Source organism: Myotis daubentonii, chromosome 21, assembly GCF_963259705.1.
Source record: "Myotis daubentonii chromosome 21, mMyoDau2.1, whole genome shotgun sequence".
Lineage (NCBI taxonomy): Eukaryota > Metazoa > Chordata > Mammalia > Chiroptera > Vespertilionidae > Myotis > Myotis daubentonii.
This window is the reverse complement of record NC_081860.1, coordinates 16611405-16634621: the sequence shown is the minus strand read 5'-3', so window position 1 is coordinate 16634621 and position 23217 is coordinate 16611405. Positions and strand designations below refer to the sequence as shown.

Sequence of the window (23217 nt, the reverse complement as noted above, 5' to 3'; positions counted from 1 at the left end):
GTCAGGACTTAGATGACAGATGACAGGCGATCTCTCAAAGTAAATGACTTTATCAGTGAGGATAATTCTTGTCCTATCTCCCTCACAAGGATTATGTTTAGAATTAAAGTGAAAGTATTTTACAAATTTTAAAACATGCAGATGTTATTAGTTTTTAAATCACCATCATCATCATCATTATTAGTTCTTCCAGTGTTGGGAACTAATTGCACTTTCTTAATGGTTTCCACTTCCCCTCCTTCTGTAGGATTTTTTTGCTCATGTCATCCACCACCTGGCTGCTCTCAGCCTGATGAGCTTCTCCTGGTGCGCTAACTACATCCGCAGTGGGACCCTGGTGATGATTGTGCACGACGTGGCTGACATTTGGCTGGAGGTAAACGCTCGCCATTAACACACTGGTAACAACAGGACGTCCTGGGCTCCGGGCCCCTCACAGGAAGAAGCGTGTGAGGGTCCAGCAGGGCTGTGTGTCCTGAAAACAGCCACAGTCCACAGATGACTCTGGGTCCCCAGACCTTCAAGCTCAAAGAAACAAAACTTTTATTTTTATTTTTTAAATATATTTTTGTTGATTTCAGAGAGGAAGGGACAGGGAGAAGGAGAGAGAAGAGAGAAACATGAATGATGAGAGAGAATCATGGACCGGCTGCCTCCTGCACGCCCCCCTACCAGGGATCGAGCCCACAACCCGGGCGTGTGCCCTGACTAGTAATCGAATGGTGACCTCCCGGTTCATTGGTTGATGCTCAACCATTGAGCCACACCGGCCAGGCTGTTGTAGGATCTTGTCCTTCTAGATCTGGGTTCAGCAAACTTTTTGGTAAAGAGCCAGATAGTAAATCTAGCGTTGTGCACCACATAGAATCTCTTGTCACATATTCTTATTTTTTCCTTTTTGTTTTTCTGTTCTTATTCTCCTTTAAAAATGTGAAAACCATGCTTAACTCAAGAGCTGACCAGGGTTAGCCTGTAGACCGGACTATAATTTGCCAAACCCTGTTCCAGACGTAACCAGAAGCCATTTCAAAGCAACTGTCTACTATTAAAATATGAGCTGTGTAGAACACTTTGTTTCTTGTATGTAATCATTATTAGCCATGTACATCCCAGTCTGAAGGTCAAGATGATTACATTCCCTTCAGGGCAGCAGTCGGCTTAGCCAAAGGCTGTGCCTGGGTTTCTTTTCCACGTGCTACCCCCTGAACGTGGCCGTCGCGGCTGTACTCACCCCGCTCTCTGATCCTGTCTCAGTAACCAGCCTGAGTGTGACCACATTGGCAGGGACCTAAGGACTTTATGCTGCCCTGTTGCTTCTAAACCCTCCAGTTCAGCGGGCTTTGCTGTGTGTCCACTAGGAAAGCAGCTTCATTGTGTTATTTAAAGGGACTTAGACGTTGGAGGTGAACATAAGCCCAAGGTTGTCCCTGCCAGACCTCCCTCCCCCCATCCTGTCAGTGACACCAGACAACTCCTTAGGCAACCAGGCTTTCCATCCTTAGCTGTAACAGAAGCCCTACCTGACCCTTAAGTATGTTGTAAAGTTGAGCTCATTGCTGTTAGATGTTCTGAGGACCTTCGGTAAAAAACACAGCAAAATAGCCGTAGCTGGTTTGGCTCAGTGGCTAACAGACTGAAAGGTCGCAGGTTCAGTTCAGTCAAGGGCATGTACTTCGGTTGTAGGCTCAATCCCTAGCCCTGGTTGGGGCATGTGTGGGAAGCAACCAATCAGTGTGTCTCGCTCACATCGATGTTTCTCTCTCTCTCTCTCTCTCTCTCTCTCTCTCTCTCTCCCCCCCCCCCCCACCCTTCCACTCTCTCTAAAAAAAAATCAATGGAAAAAATATCCTCGGGTGAGGATTAACAAAAAACCCCCCACACATAAGTTATCAATATCGCAAATCTTGTTTCATCTGTTTCCCCACTCACACTCCACCTTTCCCCCTGATTGTTTGGAAGCAAATCCCAGACACTATATCATTTATAAATGTCTAATTTTAGAAATGTGTACTAATATTTTATCTGAACACCATTTTTTTTCTTTGTTTTCAGTCTGCGAAGATGTTTTCTTACGCTGGATGGAAGCAAACTTGCAATACCCTGTTCTTCATCTTTTCCGCCATATTTTTCATCAGCCGCCTCATCATTTTCCCCTTCTGGTGAGTAGACGGTGCCCTGCGGTCAGTCCCCGCGCCAAGGCAGCCTGGCACGTTGGTCAAGTCCAGTTACTTGTGCCAAGTTCAGTGGGAGAAAGAACATGAAGAGGCCCTTTTCACATAATCAAAGCAGTGCCGCCGGCGGGTATGGTTCAGTGGTTGAGCTTTGACCCATGAACCAGGAGGTCACGGTTCGATTCCCGGTCAGGGCACAGGCCCGGGTTGTGGGCTTGATCCCCAGCGTGGGGCGTGCCGGAGGCAGCCGATCCATGATTCTCTCTCATCATTGATGTTTCTATCTCCCTCTCTCTTCCTCTCTGAAATTAATATATATATATCACCCCCCCATATATATATATATATATATCACCCCCCCCACATATATATATATATATATATATATATATATAAAACAAAAAAGCTAACGCCTCCCACTGTGGAAGAGGCTCATGACAAAGGGGGTGGAACTGTCTGACCGGCGGGCAGGCGCACCTCCGCCTCTCGGTCCCGCCCATGAATGTGGGTCTGTCTTGTGAGGAACGGCTTTTCCAGTTACTCCAGTGAAGTGCCCTTGGCCAGCTCCTTGAAGGACAGGCTTGTTCCGTGTGAAGATCACAGTGATGAGAACCACCAGTGATGGCAGGCCAGCCCCTGGGTTAGGCCCTCTGTGTGTCTTGGCACTAGTCTGCACAGCAAATCCGCCGGCTGTCAGGGCTCCCGGCTCCCAGGTGAGGAAAGTGAGGCTCTTCTCCTTCTCCACGATCACTGGGCCCAACAGTGGTTTGCGTGTCCTTTCGATGCTGATGGGCTCTTGATCCCAGGGCTGGCAGTGGAGAACCTGTGTCTTCCCTGACAGCCATTCCTTTGGCAAAAAGCTTCGCTCTCCCTGTGTGGGTTGACAGAAACCAGGAGAAAAGTGGGAGGCAGCCTTGGATGGTTTGGAAGGAACAGGTTATCACCAAGCAGGGTTTGGGGGCTAGTCTAGGAGTTTCAGTCCTCTCAGCAGGTTACGTAGTGCTACTGGAGATCCTGCGTTCCAGGGGAAGAGCCGCAGCCAGGGTAAGGCCAGATTCCCGGGGGCTGGACTGCACCCCTGACTAGCGTCCAGGGAAGTCTGGGCAGAGGACAGGGCGCGGCCCTCCTATGGGAGCAGCTGCATTCTTTTTATTTTTCATTTTTAATTGATTTCAGAGACAAAAGGAGAGGGAGGGAGGGAGGGAGAGAGAGAGAGAGAGAGAGAGAGAGAGAGAGAGAGAGAGAGAGAGAGAGACATCAATGATGAGAGAGAATTATTGATTGGCTGCCTCCCGCACACCCCTTACTGGGGATCAAGCCCACAACCCGGGCATGTACCCTGACCAGGAATCGAACCACCACCTCCTGGTTCTTAGGTTGATGCTCTACCACTGAGCCACGCCAGCTGGGCACATCTGCATTCTTTAAACCAGGACTGCATGTCTTGATTAGACATTTTCTGGCCGGGAGAGGCAGAGTGCAGTGGTTAACTTCATGGATGCCAGTCAGTCCTGAGTTCAAATCCTGGCTCTATACTTACTGCCTGTGTGATGGTGAATATGTTAGATCATTTATCTGCACCTCTGTTTCATCTGTAAAATGGAAATAAGTGTCGACATGAGGCTTAGCTGAAATAATACATATAAAATAGTTTTGAGCAGTGTCTGTGACATACTATCAGTAAATGCCAACTATTCGTACTAAAATGATGAATGAGTCTTGTAGACTTTGGAGTTTAATCTGGAATCAAATCTGAGATCCAGGCTTGTTCTGTTCTTCTTGGTTGATGAATCACATTGCTGTCACTTGGCTTTGGCGGAGCAAGTGTGCTTGTGAAATCAGAAGATTGCACGATAGTAATTAATGAGGGGATGAATTGTGACTTGCAGATAACCGTTGAGCTGTGGCTTTTCAGTGTGAATTTCATGGTACCCTACGTCCAGGGTTTGCCCATGGCTGACTCCTGTTATGGTCCACGTGTCCCAGCTATCTGTATCCGCATAACAAACCTCCTTTTTTTTTTTTTTTTTTTTTTTTTTTTTTTTTGGCCATAACAAACCTCCTGAAAATGCAGTGGCTTAAGACAGCGGTGAGCAAACGTCTCCTTAAAGGACCATGGAATAACGATTTTAAGCCTGTGAGGGCCACATATGGTCTCTGTTGCATACTTTTCTTTGTATTGTTTTGTTTCTTTTAAAATGTGCCAAACCCAGCTTAGCTCACAGGCTGTAAAAAATGGGTCGCAGGCCAGATTTTGCCCACAGTTCATAGTTTGCAGACCTCACTCTTAAAAGTACAACGTTTATTGATTATTATTATCGCTATGGTTCTGGGAATTGACTGGCCTCAGCTACGTGGTTTGCATTCATGTGGTTACAGGCAGATGGTGGCTGGGAAGTCAGCTGAGGTTTTCTTGAAGGCTCCCTTACCCACATGGTAGAGGTAACACATACAAGCAATGGTGGATGCTGATGGTTGGTTAGGGCTGCAGCTGGGCCGTCAGATGGAGCAGCTACACATGGCCCCTCCCTCGGCCTGACCTCCTCATAGCTCAAGAGAGATTGAGGCAGTTCAGCCGGTGTGGCTCAGTGGTTGAGCATCGACCCATGAACCAAAGACCTCATGGTTCGATTCCTGGTCAGGGCACATGCCTGGGTTGCAGGCTCGATCCCCAGTGTGGGGCGTGCAGGAGGCAGCGGATCCATAATTCTCTCTCATCATTGATGTTTCCATCTCTCTCCCCCTCTCCCTTCCTCTGTGAAACCAATAAAAACGTATTTTTAAAAATAAAGAGAGAGTGAGGCAGATGCTGTCTCTTACAACCTCGCTTCAGAGGTCACACCATGTCAATTCCAGCCTCGTTTTCTACAGTGGGTCTTGGTCAGGGAGTCCGGCTCATACGAAAGGGAAGGAAAATGAGTCTCCATTTCTTGATGGGAGCAGTTTCAAAGAATTTGCGGATGTATTTCACAAGCAAGCCCCAGGGAACACGTCAGTCTGGGGAGCTGTTTGAGGGCCTCTAGTATTGTGCTGTGGTTGGCTTTTGATTTAGCAACAAAGGACGCTCCCCTCGCACTTTCCCATGATGTCTCAGAATCAACACACAAGCGTCCTCTTCCCCAGGCAACAGCTGGCCATAGTGCCGGGGTTGCGTGACTGTGGAGGTGGCGTGTTGCTTTCCCACACATCCTTGACTTTAAAAATCCCACGTCTGAGAACTCATTCCCATGCCTGCATGTCTGGATTTCAAGGAGAATTAGTCACATGCATTTGGCATGGTCTTGACCTTGGCACTCCAGTGAGGTCAGAGAGCAGCCCATAGCACTGTGTGCTGTCTTCAGGGAGTTAGAGATCGCAAGTCAACCAGTCTTAACAGACTTGACTGTAATCATCTCTTTTGCTGGTAAAGGTTTTTCTGTGCTGATGTTGACGGATGTGCGTTGTCTGGGAGGTGGAAGGAAACCTCACCGAGTATTGGACGTTTGGGAGATGGGTTTGCAATGCTTTTGGAAAGAATCCATTGCAGTGCCTTGCGCTCCAGCTTAAATAGTTTTCCCAAAAGTTTGAACGTGTCGCACAATCGCTCTGTGATGCCAAAGAAGAGAAGCGAGTCCCCGTTGTTGCCTGTTCCAACCATCTGTCCCGGCCCTGTCCCTCCGCACACTCCTTGCAAGGCTGTTTTAGGGGTCCAGATCGGCTGGGATTTTCCATGGAGCGAACCACGTGCAGAGGGGAGACGACTTAGGGTTCAGAGGTTTCAGAGCTGCGGTGGGAGGCAGTGGGCAGCTCCGTTGCTCTAGTCTTTCCAAAAGCCTTTGTTGCACCCTTGGGGGTGAGATCAAAGGTTGATCAGGGAGAAAGCAGACCCATGTGAAATTTTTCTGGAAGCTTTGCGGGAAAGGACTGGTGCTTGCACATTACACTTGTCTCCCTTTCTTTGGCTTTTCCTGGATTTCCCCCAGCCGTGAGCACATGTGCTTTCCCGGGGAGTTTCCTTCGGCGTTCGTACCACGGGGTCGCCTCTTCCCCTCTCCTGCTCTTCACGGGGTTTTACTCAGCTCATTCCCAGTCACGGGCAGCAAGGGTGAGTGACATGGATTTTCTAAACATTGTTGCTCTGGACATTAGGCAGAAATTCCAATTGGCACTGTCCAAATTGCTTTAATCCAACTGCCTGGTTACCCCATTTGTTTGCATGTTTACTCAGAAGTGTTTAAACCTCAGGCTTATGTCTTTTAAAAATATGTATTTTTATTGATTTTAGAGAGGAAGGGAGAGGGAGAGAGACACAGAAACATCAATGATGAGAGAGAAGCATTGATCTGCCTCCTGCACACCCCCTGCTGGGGATGGAACCTGCAATATGGGCGGGAAGCGAACTGTGACCCTCCTGGTTCATCGGTTGATGCTCAACCACTGAGCCACACCAGCCCAGCTAAAGACTATTAATACGGACCATTTTCTAAAAAAATTTTTTTTACAAAAACAAACAAAATCATCTCCAACTGTGAATAATACTCAGCTCCGTAGCTCCCAGGGTGGACATGCTTGTGGAACCTTATTTTCACCCCTGGCCTCTGGGCGTCAGGTGGTCCCTTGGGACGCTTCCCACGAAAGGGAATGCTGTGGGTGATGAGAACATGGAAATGCTTGGAATGGCGACTAGAGAGAGGACCATTTTAAGGAAAGAAAAGACCAGACCGCACTGAAAGCACCCAGCAGGGCTCTGGCCGACGTGCATCAGAAGGCGCTGACTGAACGACAAGTCAGGGGCAGAGCCGGTCTCCTGGGCGGGGCTCGGCCTCCAGGACCCCACTGAGGTGCCCGGGGGGCCTGGCCTGGCCGCCAGGGGAAGGAGGGGCTGTGCAGGGCGAGAAGGCTCCGTGGCAGCCAGCGCTCCCCAGCCGCCGCTGCAGATGCGTATCTCGGAACCAGACTTTCCGGTGCCGCCCTCGGGGAGCAGACAGTGCGTTGCCCGCGTGTTTGTTCAGGGTCTCGCTGGGCAGTGTGCCCTGGCAGTGCTCCCGCCCTGACCCGCCGTGCCGGCCACCCCCGCTGTGTGTCCTGTGTAAGGGCCAGCACAGCCTCTTCCTCGTGTCCTAGCGTCTTAGGCTGTGCGGCCTCAGTCCCAGTGTAGCCTGGCTCCCTCCTGCCTCTATTGCTTTAGAAATGATGTCAAGCTTCCCAGACAAGTTCCAGTTTGTCCTAGAGGACTCTCACTCTGCTCTGTCCCCAATTTACTGGTTGGTGTTTGTCCTGTTTGCTTCGTCATTCCTTCTCTCTCAACACACACACACACACACACACACACACACACACACACACACACACTTTTTTCCGAACCATTTGAAAGTTGTAAACTTCATATCCTTTTAGTCTTAAATACGTCTGTATTATTTCTTAGAACAAGGACATTCTAATTTTTAAAAAATAAGTTTTTATCAAATTCTGTGCAGCTATTGCATAGGATGGTAGCAGTTGGCAAACTGTAGCTCACAGGCCAAATCTAGCCCACAAGCTGTTTTGGTTAATAAAGTTTTATCGGCACACAGCCACACCCACTGATTGATGAATTTATTGCCGATGGCGGCTTTACCACTGCGGTAGTGGAGTTGAGTGGTTGCAACAGAGACCAAATAGCCCAGGGGCCTGAAATACTGGCTATCTGCTCCTTTAGCAAGTGTTTTGTGGCCCCTGGTATGTAGATTATGTTCATGGACATGGACAACTCTGTAACATGTTATTGAGTGATAAAAGCAGGGTACAAAACTCAGATGAGTAGTGCGATCCCTCTTCTATAAAAACGTGGTAATGGGGAAGGGAGAGGGGGAAACACCTTTATTGTTTTTAGGAAAAATATCTTAAATTAGATTCACCGAAACGTACTAGGTCACCCGTGAGTTGTGAGATTTTCGGTGGTTTTTACTTAACCTCTTTATATTTTTCTGTAATTCCTAAGCTTAAAAAATATTTGCATAAATAAAATGGGTAAGTGGCTGTTATCTCTGCTCTGCAGAGGGGGGAATAGATGAACTGTGGTGTGTCCATGAAGTGGAAGACCACTTGGTAATAAGAAGAACATGCTATGGAGACCCAGGTCAACTTGGGTGAATCCCAGAGGCGCTGTGCGGGGCCAGAGAGGGCAGACGCAAAGCTGCCTCACTATGCTCCCATTGTGTGGCCTTGAGAAGATAACATTAAAGGGACGGAGGGCAGATGAGTGGTTGCCAGTCTTAGGCATGGGGAAGCCGTGACTACGCGGGGACAGCACAGGGGTAGGGGGTGATGGAACTGTCGGTACCCTAATGGTGGTGGTCACACAAATCTGTGCTACATTGTAATTCCTAGAACACACCAAAAATAGTTAATTTTGCTATGTGTTAATTTAAAAAATAACAGATATGTGTAGGATAAAATTGAGGGATCGTACACAAAAATTACAGTGCTGTTTGTTTAAAATTATGGGCAACTTTCCTGTTTTATTTTCCTACTTCATAGGGCTAAGTTATGGTTATAATTAGAATATAATATTTACAAACAAACCTGTGCCAGAACTCTACGACGTAGTCGTGTGTGAGGCCTGGGAAGGGACTCGCTGGCCCGTCATGCTGCAGTGGCACCTGGAGGTGCTGTGTGTTAGGGTCGTCGAGGGCAGTTCTCACTGTGTCCAGGAGTCCGTGCAGTACGCAGCTCCCTTTAGGAAGCGGGAGGAGCAATAGAATTGTTGCTTCTTTCAGAGCCTCTTTTATCTGGAAAATTGACTTTGTAGAATTCCCCATTCACCTTTGATGCCAAATGAATGAGACTGTATTGTAAGGTGGTAATAACCCCATATAGCCGCGCATGATCCTGTTTGTTCTCAGTCTGGGAGGGGAGTAGGGTCCGGGCATGCTCTCCTGTTTGCAAAGAGGAAACCGAGGCACCAGCGCATCGGAGCGCGGCTGGGAGGCTAGAGACATTCCATTGGCGTTACCTTTCCTCCCCGGAGGCAGATGCGCTTTTTGTGGCTCGCCAGTAATGATATAAAAGGTAATGCTATCCACTGTTTTCTACTGAGAATTTCCTGGACGTCATGGAGATGAAATCAGTGTTGTGTGCCTTGGGAGGAAAAAAAAGCCGTTTTCTCGCTGACAATTCACAAGTGCTCGGACTGTAACGAAATGCTCTCATCTGTTCGGTTTCCCAGGATTTTGTATTGCACGCTGGTGATCCCGATGCTCTACCTCGAGCCCTTCTTTTCCTACATCTTCCTCAACCTGCAGCTCATGGTCCTGCAAATCCTTCACCTTTACTGGGGTTACTTCATCCTGAAGATGCTCAAGAGATGTATATTCACGAAGGTAAGTGCTGTTCACGTCTTATTATCCTTTTAAAAAATCGATGTTTTTATTTATTTCTTAAAAAAATATTTTTAAAATTGATTTCAGAGAGGAAGGGAGAGGGCAAGAGAGAGAGAGAGACATCCATGAGAAAGAGAACCATTGATCAGCTGCCTCCTGCACACCACCCACTGGGGGGCGAGCCTGCAACTCGGGCATGTGCCCTGACCGGGAATCTAACTGTGGGGACCTCTTGGTTCATAGGTTGACACTCAACTACTGAGCCACACTAGCTGGGCGTTATTATTCTTAACAAGTAGACTTCAGTGCCAGATTGAAGGTGAGGCCTAAACAGTGGAACATTCTAGTTAGTTTATAGTTAACCGGAACTATTTTAAAAAATTTTGATCATTATTAAAAAAAATTTTCTAAATTTAGCTAGAATTTTCATTAAGTAGGTCTCAAAGGTGCATTTAAGAAATAGCTTTTATTAGAGGACAAGTTAATTTTAAGAGATTTTTTATCTAAAAATTGATTGCTGCTTTTTAAAGAATGTCTTAATGAGTCCAAATTTGTTCCAGTTTGGGACGAGCTTTACGGTGACAGTTGAACAAAATTTTAGAGCATCTGATTTGCATATAATGTTCTCCCCGGAGTTTTCTCCTGCTCTCTGAAATATTGTATATCATTTGGCAATCATTCTTTTCTGAAAACATCTGTTTTCCTAAGCAACAAATTGATAAGACAGTTTAGATAATAGAATATTGTTTTGTTTTGAGTTCAGTTCTGGATGGAGGAGCGGGCTTCAGCAGTGAGAAAGCTCAGCATCTGGGGGAATATTTACCTGCTAGCAGCTGTCTGCGCCGTTCAGAGTCCTGTGCTAAAGACAGGTGTTGACTCAGGGGACTAGGGAACGTTTCATGGACTTGACGGAACTTGACTTGAGCCTTCGAGGCAAGTTAAAAAAAAAATCAGATCACAGCTCCTCTTTGTGTGAAAATCATCCATCCAAGGATCGAAAGGATCTTTCAAGGTGAAAGTTGGGCCATCCACGCCTGACACAGCAGCGCATCCTCATCAGAAAGAGGGACTTGTAGGTCATGGATGTGCTGGTCATTGGTCTGATGAGCTCATTGCTCAGCTCTCTGATTAACTCGGTTTCCCACCGCATGGGGTGCATGTGCCTCAGTGATGCTGGAGGAGCTGATAATTACATGGACGTGGCGATAATTGACCTTCTACCGTGTCTGACCTTCCAGGTCTAGACAGAGGTGTGGGCAGTCAGGCTACATCTGCATTCAGCTCCAAATTCAGAAAGCTGTGTTGTCATTTTTTTAAAAATCTGAATTACTGACCTGAGCTTGTTTTCCTGAGAGTAGGTTCTCCATGAAGGTTGGCGTGCCAAGAAAATATTTCATTGACTGGTTCTGGTTTATTAATATTCTAAAGAGCTTTTCTGTTCTCTGCCAAAGCTCTCTTATCTCGAAGTGACTGATAAAGCTGAAGTGACTGAGATAAGGATACGACTGAGCAGCTAGACGGCTGCACGTCCGGGGGTTGGAGGGACGGAAGGACCCCGGACTGAACCGCCGTAGCTTTGGGTCAGGCCTTCCCGGAGCTCCCGTCCCGGGCAGGAGCTGTCTCATTGCCAGGCGAGGGGCGGTAACCACAGGCCGGGAGGGAGCCCGCAGAGCAGAACGCGAAGCCAGGAGAGATTCTCGTTTGGTTTCCTCGTGATTTTCACCTGTCTCACCCCTGATGGCCTGTACCAGGCCTAGTTAAAAGCCAGTGGGCCGGGGGCTGTGGACAGGAGGTCCGGATTTGTCGTGCTGCGCTGTGTGTGGAAAAGCTGCTTCCAGTTGTGAGTTGACCGCGGCAGTGGAGGCCCCTCGCCCCTCGCTGCGGTCCCTATGACTTCAGCTGGCGAGCATGTGCGCTCCGCTCTCCACGCGGTGGCAAACCTGGCTGCGAAACCTGCTTGTTCCTCCAAAGCCCTAGGCCGCCTTTGAAAGAATGCTGCTTCGGGCAGAGTCGCATTCATGCACAGGGGGCAGGGGACAGAGGCGGCAGTTGACATTCTTAGAGCAACAACTAGCAAGTCAGTCTTCAACAATATCTCATAAATACTGAGTATTTAACACTCAACCTAGTTGTTACTGAAGTGACCAATTCTTGGATATTTAATAAATGGGATTGCAGAAGTTTGTCGGCCTCCAAAAATGTCTTTTAAATCTTATAACAGAGAGTGAGAATTCGTCCCTTTTAAGTTTCTTCTGCCTGGTAGGCCCTTCGTAAGTAATTTTGAATATGCAAATGAATACATAATTTGGGAAAGCAAACCATGCTGTTTGGGGTGGAAAGTTACAGAATAACTTATGAATCTTTTTATCGTCTCCTTGAGTTTGCATGGTAGACTGCAAAAGACAAAAGTGCTTATACTACTTCATAGTGATTTTTCAAATAGTCAGATTTTGTTTTTCCTAAACAGTAGGGTCATTGCATGCATACCATGAATGAGGACCTGCCATTGGCTTCTGTGGTCACAAGCCTTATAAGAGCAACGGCACCGTCATCTCAGGACCGTGACTTGTGCAGACCGTGGTGAGCAGGCATCTTGCTGCTCAAGACCAAGCCTTGGCTCTGAACCCTCACAGGGTCCCATCGGGTGGTGACGTGGTGATGTGCTACCAGCCCGCACATCACCAGGAAGCACGGCAAGCAGTGTGTTCCTCCTGTCATTCCCCTGCAAACAGGAGAAGTGCTGTCGGGAGAATTAAAGGGGCCCAGCCTGCTTTCGTTACCATCCCTAGAACTTGATCGTCCCTCAGCTTCTCTTTTCTTCTTGGTAAACAGCATGCTGGGTGCGGGCCAACTCAAGCATGTCTCTGCGACATCTTAACCTGGTGCGCAGCCAAGACACAAGGGAGGAGCCATAAAGTGAGGGTGGAGAAGCCAGCCCCTTGGCAGCCTGCCCCAGCCATCTGCTCTTGACAGGCAGTGCGGCCCGAGTTCACAGAATGACACTTGACACAAGCTGCACCGTTGGCGTGAGAGAGAGAAAGGAGCCCTCTCAGAACCACGAGGAAACGGAGGCCTGCAGCAAATGCATAGTCACCCGAGTCCCTTCACTTGTCATACTTCTTCTTTTCTAATTATTCTTTATTCAAGCACTTATTCTTTTTTTAAAAATTGATCTCAGACGAGGAAGGAGAGGGAGAGAGAGAAAAACATCGATGAGAGAGATACATCAATCGGCTGCCTCCTGTACACCCCCAACCAAGGATCGAGCCCAAACCATGGGCATGTGCTCTGACTGGGAATCAAACCAGCGGCCTCTTGGTGCAAGGGTTGCTGCTCAACCACTGAGCCACACCAGCCAAGCTCAAACACTGCTTTATTTGAAATAACTAGAAAATTAATTTTAAATATTTGTATGAAGTAAAAAATAGTGAGTACATAAGTGCATTGAATAGTCAAGATCATAAAATGCAGTGACAAATCCTTTAACTTGTTTTTAGACTTTTTATAAAAGCATAAGAAAACTTTTTATAATAATTTTTTTAATCCCAAGTAACTTCCTACTAAGCAATCAGAGTACTAGCTGAGAGCACAGGCTCCCGTACCTTCAGATCTCAGCTCTCCCTCCTCCTGGCTGGGACCTATTCATTGCCTCAGTTTCCTCACCTGTGAAATGGGGCTGATGGCATTGGGAGCTACCTGCCCTGTAGGCTGAACCCCTCGATCAGTGTCTGGCACACAGGAAGCACATGCTAAGTGTTAGCTGTCAGCAGCAGCAGCAGCAGCATAACTGTTGACTCCGGTTCTTTGTGCCAAATCACAGAGCGCCAGTGAATTCCAAGGAGATGGGCAGTTGGCTCCCCGTCCAGCTCGCTCCTCCTCTCGCCCAGATGCTGCTGCAGCCGATGTCAGGTGTCAGGTGGAGACGGAGGATTTTTAGGGCAGAAAACAAAATCCCTTCCAGGATTTCATACCTGTGGCTGTGATGTTACAGATCGCACACACATGGTACATTTGAATACAACGTGGGGCTTTGTTAATACTAAATGCCACACAATTTCCAGTTTACATGATCCGAGTTCCTGTCATGTGCAGCCACCTATATGTCCTTCACACAAGCGCTCGGTCCCAGGAAGTCCTTTCTGAACCTGATTCATCATCTCGGGCGGGGGCCCTCCATCCTGCTGGACCCACACCCCGGCACTAGCCTGAAATTAAATTCCTGGGTAATATGACTCACCTATAGCCATAATTTCAGAAAGCAGTATAATGCCACAACCATAATGAAAAAGAAATGAGATGAAAGACGTTTCTGATAAATATGCATTTCATATGTAACACGTGTGCATGGCTTCACTCAACAACATGCTGAAGTCGATAGATGCCATCTGCTTATGTGTAGACCGACTGTGAATGGGGCAGCTGTGCGCACAGCCGGCCCCAGGGCTGCGCTGGGAACTCGGGCGGCACTGGTAGTCTTGCCGTCGGTGGCGTGCTTTTCTGAAACTGTGAAGTTCTGAACAAAAAAAGCACAGTCTTCCTTTGATTTATGTGCATCGTTGCATTCCTGGAAAATTGAGAATATATTAAAACCATGCAGGAATGGCTGTGCTTGAGTGTCAAGTGGTGTGAGGCTCTGGGCGCAGGTAATTGTAACCAGGGCTTCACCTGCATGCAGCCCATCTGGACATTGTGCCCACTGGGGGCGGCCGGCGTGCCAGCCACTGCCCCCTAAATGTCAGGGGTGCTCCCCAACCTTCGTGACTATGGGACCACAACTTACCCAAAGTCTCGTGTGGTGCAGGACGTCTTCCTGGAAGTGAGGGTGCTGACGCTGTGGCTCAGGGCGATGGGAGTGCCCTCGAGGACCAGCTCACCTCTCAGCTCAAGCAGCTCCACAAAGCCCGGGCCATGGCGGGAGGTGTGCGTCTGCTTTTCTTTGTTAATCCTCACCTGAGGAGATTATCCCATTGATTTTTAAAAAATATGCTTGTGTTGATTTCAGGGAGGAAGGGAGAGGGAGAGAGAGATAGAAACATGAATGAGAATCATTGATCAGCTGCCTTCTGCACACCCCACACTGGGGGTCAATTTTGAGTTAAAATCAAGGTGTGGCAGAGCTGTGTTCCTGCTAGAGCAAGCATGTCAAACTCGAAGGCTAACACGGGCCAAATAAACAAGGTTTAAGTTTATGTGGGCCGCATAAAAACCCAAAGCTTCCATTTTCATAGAAACGTAGGTTTATTTCAATAGAGACATGCTGAATACAAAGGGATGAAATGGATGAATAATTGTTAACATAAAATAATAGAACATTTTAATAGAAGTTAATGTTTTTTCTTGAACATGAACTTACCAGACACTGAATAACTGCATAAACTAATAAGTGTAACACAAATAAACCTATTTTTCTTGTTTTCTGAAAGCAAAATATTTCCTGTTGTGCACACCAAACAAGTCAGTCCAAGACTAATGACATGGCAATCTGCTGCTAAAATATTCGCTGCTGGTAATAGTGGAGAGAAATGGTGCGCCTGTGCGTAAGGGAAATGAATGCAACACAATTATAGTAATCATCTATTAGCAAACATTGTAGTTTGCTATTAATAATTGTGTATAACTGGATATTGTAAAAATTAAGTCACAAAATTTTTATTAAAACGTTTCTTACTTACTGTCATATTGGCTGGGCCGCAAAAATACTCCTTTTGGGCTGTATGCCGCCCGCGGGCCGAGCGTTTGACATGCTTGTGCTAGAGGCTCTAGGGGAGAATCTGCGCTTTGCCTCTTCCAACTGCTAGCGACTGTCAGCCTTGGCCTGTAGCCACGCCACGCCACTCCGCCTCCGTCTTTATATTTCTTGTCTCCGCCGCTCCTACAATACGCTGTGATGGCACTGAGGGCCCGTCTGGGTGAACCCGATAATCTTCTCATCCCAAGATCCTTTACTTAACCACATCTGCAGACTCTACCAGAGAGGGCAACAGTCAAAGGTCCAGGAACTAGGACCTAGTAGCTTTGAGGACATTTTTCAACATACTACAATGGTGTTTAGCAATCAAAAGTGTGTGTGTGTGTGTGTGTGCGTGTGTGTGTGTGTGAATTTGTGTTGCTGTTGTATCTTGCAGCCTAAGTGCTAAACTTACTAATTCTAGGAGTGTTTTTGAAAGATTATCTCCATAGATAATCATGTCATCTGCCAGTAGGGGCACTTTCTTTCCAATCTGTGTGGCCTTTGTTTCATTTTTGCCTTATTCCATTGACTAAGACTTCTGACACAGTGTGGAATAGCAGTGGCGAAAGTGGACATCCTCGCCTTGTGCCTGATCTTAGGGGGAAAGCATTCCGTCATTCACCATTAAGTATGGTGCTAGCTTCGATTCCTTGCTAAGCTTTTTGTTTTTATCATGAATGAATGTTGAATTTTATCAGATAATCATCTATTTTCCTTCTTTAGATTACTAGTATAATAGATTGCATTCATTCATTTCCAGATATTGAACCAGCCTTGCAGTACTAGGACAAATCCTACTTCATTGTGTATTATTATTTTTATGCTTTTCTGGTTTTGATTTGGAATACTCTGTTGAGGACTTTTATATTTATGCTTGTTAGAGATATTGGTCTGTAGAAGTCTTTTCTTATATGGTCTTTGTATGGTTTTGGTATCAGGGCAATTCTACTCATAAAAAGTTGCTAAGTTTTCCCCTCTCCTATTTTATGGAAGACACTCTGGAGATCTGGTATTAGTTCTTCTGTATAGAAGCGTCGGTGAAACCATAGACCTTGCCAGTGAAACCATCTGGACCTGATGATAATTCTTTTTCAGAAAAATTTAAACTACAAATTTCATTTCTTTCATAGCCACCTGAATGTTCGGACTGCCTAGATCACTGTGGGTGAATTTTGGTGTTTGTAGTTTTGGGAAATTGGTCTCTCTACCTGAGTGGTACGATAGCTATCTGTGGAGTTGTTCATGGCATTCTGTTACTAATGCAGCGTTGACAGGCATTTCTCCTTCCTGTTTGCTGATAATTTGTGTCTTCTCTTTGCTTTGCCAACCTTGCTAGTGATTTATAAGTTTTATGAATATTTTCAAAGAACCAGATTTTGGTTTTATTGCTTTTCTGTATTTTTATTGTTTCTGCTTTCAATGATTTTCTTCCTTTTGCTTGCTTTGGACTTATTTTCTTTTTTTCTAGTATTTTTAGGTGGGAGCTCAAAATTATTTAATAATAAACTTAAATTATTTATTTGTGAAGAAATTATTATTTCTTCTTCTCAAATATAAACACTTAATGCTATGAAATTTCTTGTAAGTACTGCCTTAGTTATATCCCACCAACATTGAAATGTGTTTTCACTTTAGTTCAAAATATTTTCTAACATTTCTTGAAATGTACTCTATGATTCATTGATTATTTGTGTGTTAATTTCTAAGTTTTTGAGATTTTTCCTATTCTATTTTTTAAAATATATTTTTATTGATTTCAGAGAGGAAGGGAGAGGAAGAGAGAGATAGAAACATCAATGATGGGAGGGAATCATTGATTGGCTGCCTACTGCACGCCCCCTACTGGGAATCGAGCCGGAAACCTGGGCATGTGCCCTTGACCAGAATTGAACCCGGGACCCTTGAGTCCGCAGACCGGTGCTCTATACACTGAGCTAAACCGGTTAGGGCTCTCCTATTCTATTTTTGATACTGTCTTCTGTGTAATTCCATCATGACCTAAAGCAGACTTTGCCTCGTGTCAGTTCTTTAAGTTTGTTGAGGTTTGCTTTGGCCTCATGCCCTGTTCTGTCCCAGTGCGTGTCTGGTGGTTTGGATGCTGGGTTTCCTTTGACGGGGCCATAGCTCTAAACTGGGCCCACTTATCTGCTCATTCATTCAAGACTGGCGGCCGGCTGTCACTCACAGTCCATTCTCTCCTTTGTCCAGAAAATCCAGGATGTGAGGAGTGATGACGAGGAGGAGTACGAAGAAGAGGAAGAGGAAGAGGAAGAGAAGAAGGAAGAGGCCACCAAGGACAAAGAGAGAGACTGTTTGAAGAACGGACTCGGGCCCGACCGGAGCCTCCTTCCCAATGGTCATCATGGCCGTTAGCGGGAAGCCCACGTGGGTCTCGGGCCATGTGACCAGGGCCACAGAAGCCAGGCTGCCCTCCGTCACTGCAACCCAGGCCCCACAGGGACCCCAGACCCGCCCTCCCTCTCCCCAGTGCCCCCTCCAGATGTATTTAACAAAAACGTTGTTGGAATGTGTTAAAATGTTAAATATAAGCGTTCCCATGGATTTACTGCAGTTAGGAGTGAGACCGGTCAGAGAGTTCAAGGATTTCTCCAGGGAACCATGTCGGTTCTCATTGTCGTTGCACCGCCCGCCTTGCCCATCCCTAGTGAGTGCCAGCAGTGCTGTCAACCCACTGTCTCCGCTGGGCTTGGCCACAGAGAGAGCCCCTGCCCTAGAACGACTGAGAGGCAGCGATGGGACAGGGGCTTGTTTTAAACCTCCCAAGCTTGTCGCTCTGTCTGTCCAGGGGAAGAAGCCTGTCCCGCCGGCCTCACAGGGTCGGAGGAAGGATCCAGCAAGAGAAGGCAACTCCGGTGTTACTGTCCCTGAGCCTCGTCCCCTGCGGTTCCAGCTCCGTTTGGGAGAGAGAACCTGGCTAAGCTGGGCATTGCATGGGCCTGAAGGAGAGACACCAGCTTAAAAACTTGCCCATTCAGCCTGCGTGGTGCTAGCTGGAAATGCAAATACCCAGCAGGCCCTTTCCATTTACGCTGAAACTATTTATTTGTTAGTTTCCCAAGGGTAATTTCTGAATTCCCTGGGAATTCTCCTTCAGTCCAATGGCCACGGGGAGGGAGTTTGGGTCCCATTCCATCTTGCTGTGCTGGTCTGTCCTCCTTTTCTTCTCTGAAAGGCCAGCAGAGCTACCCAGCAGGCCCTGGGGGAGTGGGACCTGTCAGGCTGCTCCCTGAGCCACTATCACCTGGGAAACTGGAGCCTCTGGGCATGATATGCGTGTGAGCTCCTGACCAAGAGGAAACCTTAGACACAGGAGGAGGGTGCTACCCATTCATCTCCCCTGTAACCAGTCAGACTGCCAAATAGCCAAACAGAACCAAAGGCAGCTGGCAAACACCCCAGGCGGTCCAAGCGCAGGTGCTCCTGTCAGCGACAGCTCCCGGGCCACCTGCGCCTCTGGGAGGATGGAGGGGGCTGGGGGCTCAGGGGCTGCTCTCGGTCCCCACAGGGGGCGTGTCTCGTGAGCCCAGCATGCAGGGCAGGCCCGGGGTGTCTTAGATGATTGCTGGCTGAGGAGAGACCACTCCCAGCAGAAGGAAAACCGGGCACCATGTGCACCCCCACCCCACCCCTGTCTCTCGGACAGTTTTGGTCACACTGTGCACCTTCGTCTCATTTCACTCAGGGCCCGTATTTAAGCCAGGGGACAGCTAGGACAGTGGGCACCGTTCACGCGTCCACATGGGCCCTGGGAACAGGACGGCTCTCTGCGCAGGACAGGTACCTGAATTGTGTTTTACTTAAAAGATGTTTTTTTGTTGTCATCTTTTTTAAAAAAATTTAGTTCTTTTTAACTAAAAAGATGTTTTTAAAACCTTCAGGTTAAACCGAAACCAGAACCATTCAGAATTCTTCCCCCAATGAAATCTCCTTGTGAGAACTCTTCAGGACAATAGAAAAGCATGGGGCACGTGTTCTCTGCACAGTCATGTTTGCCAGTACGAGCACCATGCATTGTCCGTATAATGTTATGTTATAACCCAAAGTGCCCACACTCCCTCACGGGCACAGCTGGGGAGCTGTTATTACTATTATATTATTATTGTTTTGGTGGCAGAAGAGCATGCTGAGATATTGTTTTTTAATGTTTTTAGTTGGCAGAGTACTTTTTCTTTGATTTATTTTGGTGTCGTCTCTGTACCAAGTATCTCCCTGCTTACGGTAAAAAATCGCTGCCCTCCCCTCCAGTTCTTTTCTTGTTTGAATGTTGAAGGTGAAATGGATGTGCCAGTGTCAGCCGTCTCTGGTCGCTGGTGCACTAACCCGCCTCTCAGGAGGTGGAGAAGCTGTGGGGCTGGGGTGTGGTTGGTTTTAGAGCAACCACTCCCCCTGCAGGAAACAGGCCTCAGACTGTGCCAGGCGACTTTATAAAAACGCAGCCCAGCGGGCCCCGATAGGACAGTCATGGTAATGACTGACCGCGAAACAAAGGCCGGGTCCGGCACGCGCCCTCTCGGCTTCTGGGAGCTGGTGACGGGTCTCACCTGGTGTGGAACCATCTGCCTGTCCTCCAGACTCTAGAGACGCCGTGCCAGGGAGCAGAGGGCATGGAGCCACGTTAGGACACTGGGGCTGCTGGCCGTGGGGTACCGACCCCGGACAAGAACTGGCGGTTGGTCTTGACCGGGGAGAGCCTCTTGGCTCTGTAGACAGACAGACACCTACGGGCTGGGACCTAACTTGGTCCTGGCCACAGGGCCCTGCGGCAGAGACGCTCGGCGGTGCTCAGGGAGGTGTTTCTCAGCCCCTTTTCTCACCTGCCTTTTGGAACTGGAGGAGGACATCGGTCCATCAGCATTCCCTGTGGGCCTAAGCACGCCTTGCCTGGCGCCTGCTGACATTTCAATTCAATGCTTTGGGGCGAGAAACAGATCTGCATCTCAGCCGCGTCTGGGTGCTTCTGAAGAGCAGTGAGGGTTCTGGGGGTGGGGGGGCACCCGCTTCGTTCCTACCAGCAGTTTCTCAGGCTGATAGATGGGGATGTGCCCTGACACAGGCTAGTCAGCCCCAAATCCGTCACCAGACAAAGCAGACAGGGGCAGGTCACAGGAGAATAAAAGCTAGCGCCTTTGACGTCCTCGCCTTTCTCAGATTGTTGGTGTTATTTGACCACAGCCTTTCCTTTTTCCTAAAAACTTTTAATACCAAAAATACCTTTAAAAGAGCCCATAACCTCACTATGTCAATATATTTGAAGGTGTACGTAAAATGTGAAAGTTCCTAGGAAAATACAGCTGGTCAAACGGGCACAAGAGGAAATAGCTACCTAAATAGTCTTCTGTATAAGACAAAATGAAATGTGAAATGATAAAATTCACACACAACCCCACAAAACAGTCCTTAGGCCCAGATGGGGACCCTTCCAATATTTAGGAAAGAATGTACACAGCGTTACGCGAACTTTTCCAAAGGAAGGAACACATCCACACTCGTTTTATACAGTAAGACCAGCACAAACTTGACACCAGAATCTGACAAGAATATTAGAAAAAAACACACCGAACAATTAAAGGATGTCATTCATGAACATAGGCACACAATCCCTCAACCAAAGCTAATCAGTGATTCTCATCACGGATGTTTCTATCTCTCCCTCTCCCTTCCTCTCTGAACGCAATAAAAAATATATTAAAAAACAAAAATAAATAAATGAAGAGGCCCTTTGCCAAGTTGCCAAAGTCTTGGTCCTTGCGAATAAAACCTTCCACCAGGGGGCCCTCAAGCTCTGGTGAAGGAGAAGAGGGGAGAGGACAGAATCCACTGGTGTTTAAAGGGAGAGAGGGTCCTGGCCAGTGTGGCTCAGTGGTTGAGCATCTGCCTCTGAACCAGGAGGTCACAGTTCCATTCCCGGTCAGGGCACATGCCTGGGTTTTGGGCTCGATCCCCAGTAGGGGGCGTGCAGGAAGCAGCTGATCCATGATTCTCTCTCATCATGGATGTTTCTTATCTCTCGCCCTCTCCCTCTCTGAAATCAATAAAAATATAGGGGGGAAAAGAGAAAAATAAAATGAAGCTCAAAACCCTGGAACAATTTAATAAGCCAAGTCAAATTATGGGCTTTGGGTCCAGGAGGCACGTCCAAGAACACAGCGGTCAGTGTGGTCACTCTGATGGGAGCTGCTCAGGGACACGTCTGGCCTGTGTCCACTGTGGGGGAGTCTGTGGGCTCCTGCAGGGGCCGGCTCAGCCTCCCAGCACCTACGGCGGCCCCTGCCCGCAGCGCACACAGCCCAGGCCTGGGAGTCAGTGTGTGTGACAGGGACTGCAAGCACACAGGGACGGGGAGGGAGGGAGAACAGCAGAGCCAACCAGAGAGAGGGGGGAGGGGGAGAGGTGCTGGGGTGTGACGGAGCCAGCAGAAAGCAGAGAGCCCTTGAGAGCCAGCAGGTGTCCGAGTAGAGTGGGAAGTGGTCCCCTCTCCCTTCTCCTTCCCAGGCTCCTCCTAACTCTCCCGCACCCCGCTCTCTGCATGGCCCCTCCATCCCCACCAGCCTCCACCTCTCCTCTCTCCTCACCCCCACACCCTGTCCTGCCACCCCCCTCAGGGTGGAACTTGACCACAGCCGGGTGTGCTGGTGGCTCCTCCCACCTGTCCATCTGAAGAACCCACATGTCTCTGGCCACCGGCCACCCACCCGTTGGACCTCTGCTTTGGTTCCGGGGACCTTGTTCTATCAGCATAGAATGTTCCCAGGCTGAAGAGGGTGGCACCTGCCCATGCCTCCTAGAGCACGCGCCAGCGCCAGCCAAGTTTAAGGCCTGCTCCTCCTGCCTCCCTCACCCCCTTCTCGCTCCCAGCACCCCGTGGGCAGCCCCAATATTCATGGCCTTGGCTCTTTAGTGGAGAGGCGGCTGCGGGTGGCCTTGGGGAGGTGAGCTTCCTGTGCTTGGGACCTGGAGAAGCCAGCAGGAGGGTGGCAGAGAGATGAGCAAAGGAGGGGGGGTGCAGGCCGATCCCCCCTCCCCCTCCCCTCCCCACACCCACACGCTGGGGTGCTGGAAGGGCTGGGACCCCCGGGGAAGGGTCCAGGGCCGCCCCAGCCTCCTCTCCTGCTGCCTCAGGACAGGGAGGAAGAGGAAGGCGAGGGTCAGGGACACCACACCTGGCTTGAAGGCCGTGGCTTTGAGCAGGGGCTTGGCATCCGTCTCGCCTTCAGGCTCACGTGCCGTCTTGTGAAACCCTAGCACTTGACCCAACTCCCACGACCCACCCCACCTGCAGCGGGGGCCGGAGGATCCCCGGGGAGAAATAAAGCGAGGAAACCGTGAAATCAGGTCCAAGGGAAAAAGGGGGGGGGCTGGATTTCCCCCTTCTGTTCTTGGCAGCCACTTCCAGAAGGCTTCGGGGAGGGGGAATTTGATAACCAGGCAACTGCACCCTTAGATAGCCGGCCGTCTGGCCCTTAGCCAGGGGCACGTTTGCAGAGCCGAATGGGAGAGTCATTTCTACAAAATGCATTTGTCTCTCAGCTCTAAGTGTCTGTCCCCACACCCCTGCCCCTCCCCCTCCCCTCCCCCTCCCCCTTTATGTTTCTTCCTCCCTCCCTCCAGCTTTCTCTTGCTCTCCTCCCCTGCCCTCCCCCAAGGATGGGTCTTAGCGGGACTGAGATGGGACCCGATCACACTGCATGGTACCCGCACGGGCCACCCAGAACGCTCTTTTCCTCTTAATTCCTCGCCTTCCATCCCCCCGAGAGGAAGGCGGCGAGTCTGTATGTTGAACGTGTGTCTTCCTTGTCCACTGTCTGTCTTCAAAATACAGTGTCGTTTTGAGCTTTCATTACATAAACATAGTGTCAAATGATCCACGTTTTCAATTCAGCACTGCCCTTTGCCACAACCTCATGGAAATCTAGTTGACACGCAATGCGTGGCCCGCGGCCCGTGTTTGAAGCGC

At 48.6% G+C, this 23217-nt stretch overlaps 1 protein-coding gene across 3 annotated transcripts in view; it reads left to right on the top strand.

The window, feature by feature from the left end:
• The window catches only part of CERS3 (ceramide synthase 3), a 57432-nt gene extending 38347 nt beyond the window's left edge, over positions 1–19085 (top strand). The window contains exons 8-11 of one of the 3 annotated variants that reach the window (XM_059678395.1): positions 248–376; positions 2053–2159; positions 9358–9511; positions 17451–19085. In XM_059678395.1, coding sequence (XP_059534378.1) covers positions 248–376; positions 2053–2159; positions 9358–9511; positions 17451–17615 — 555 coding nt within the window. In that variant the 3' untranslated portion in view covers positions 17616–19085. The remainder of the gene's footprint in view (positions 1–247; positions 377–2052; positions 2160–9357; positions 9512–17450) is intronic. The other 2 variants (XM_059678393.1, XM_059678392.1) reach the window with 2 other exon arrangements.
• Positions 19086–23217: the final 4132 nt, after the last annotated feature.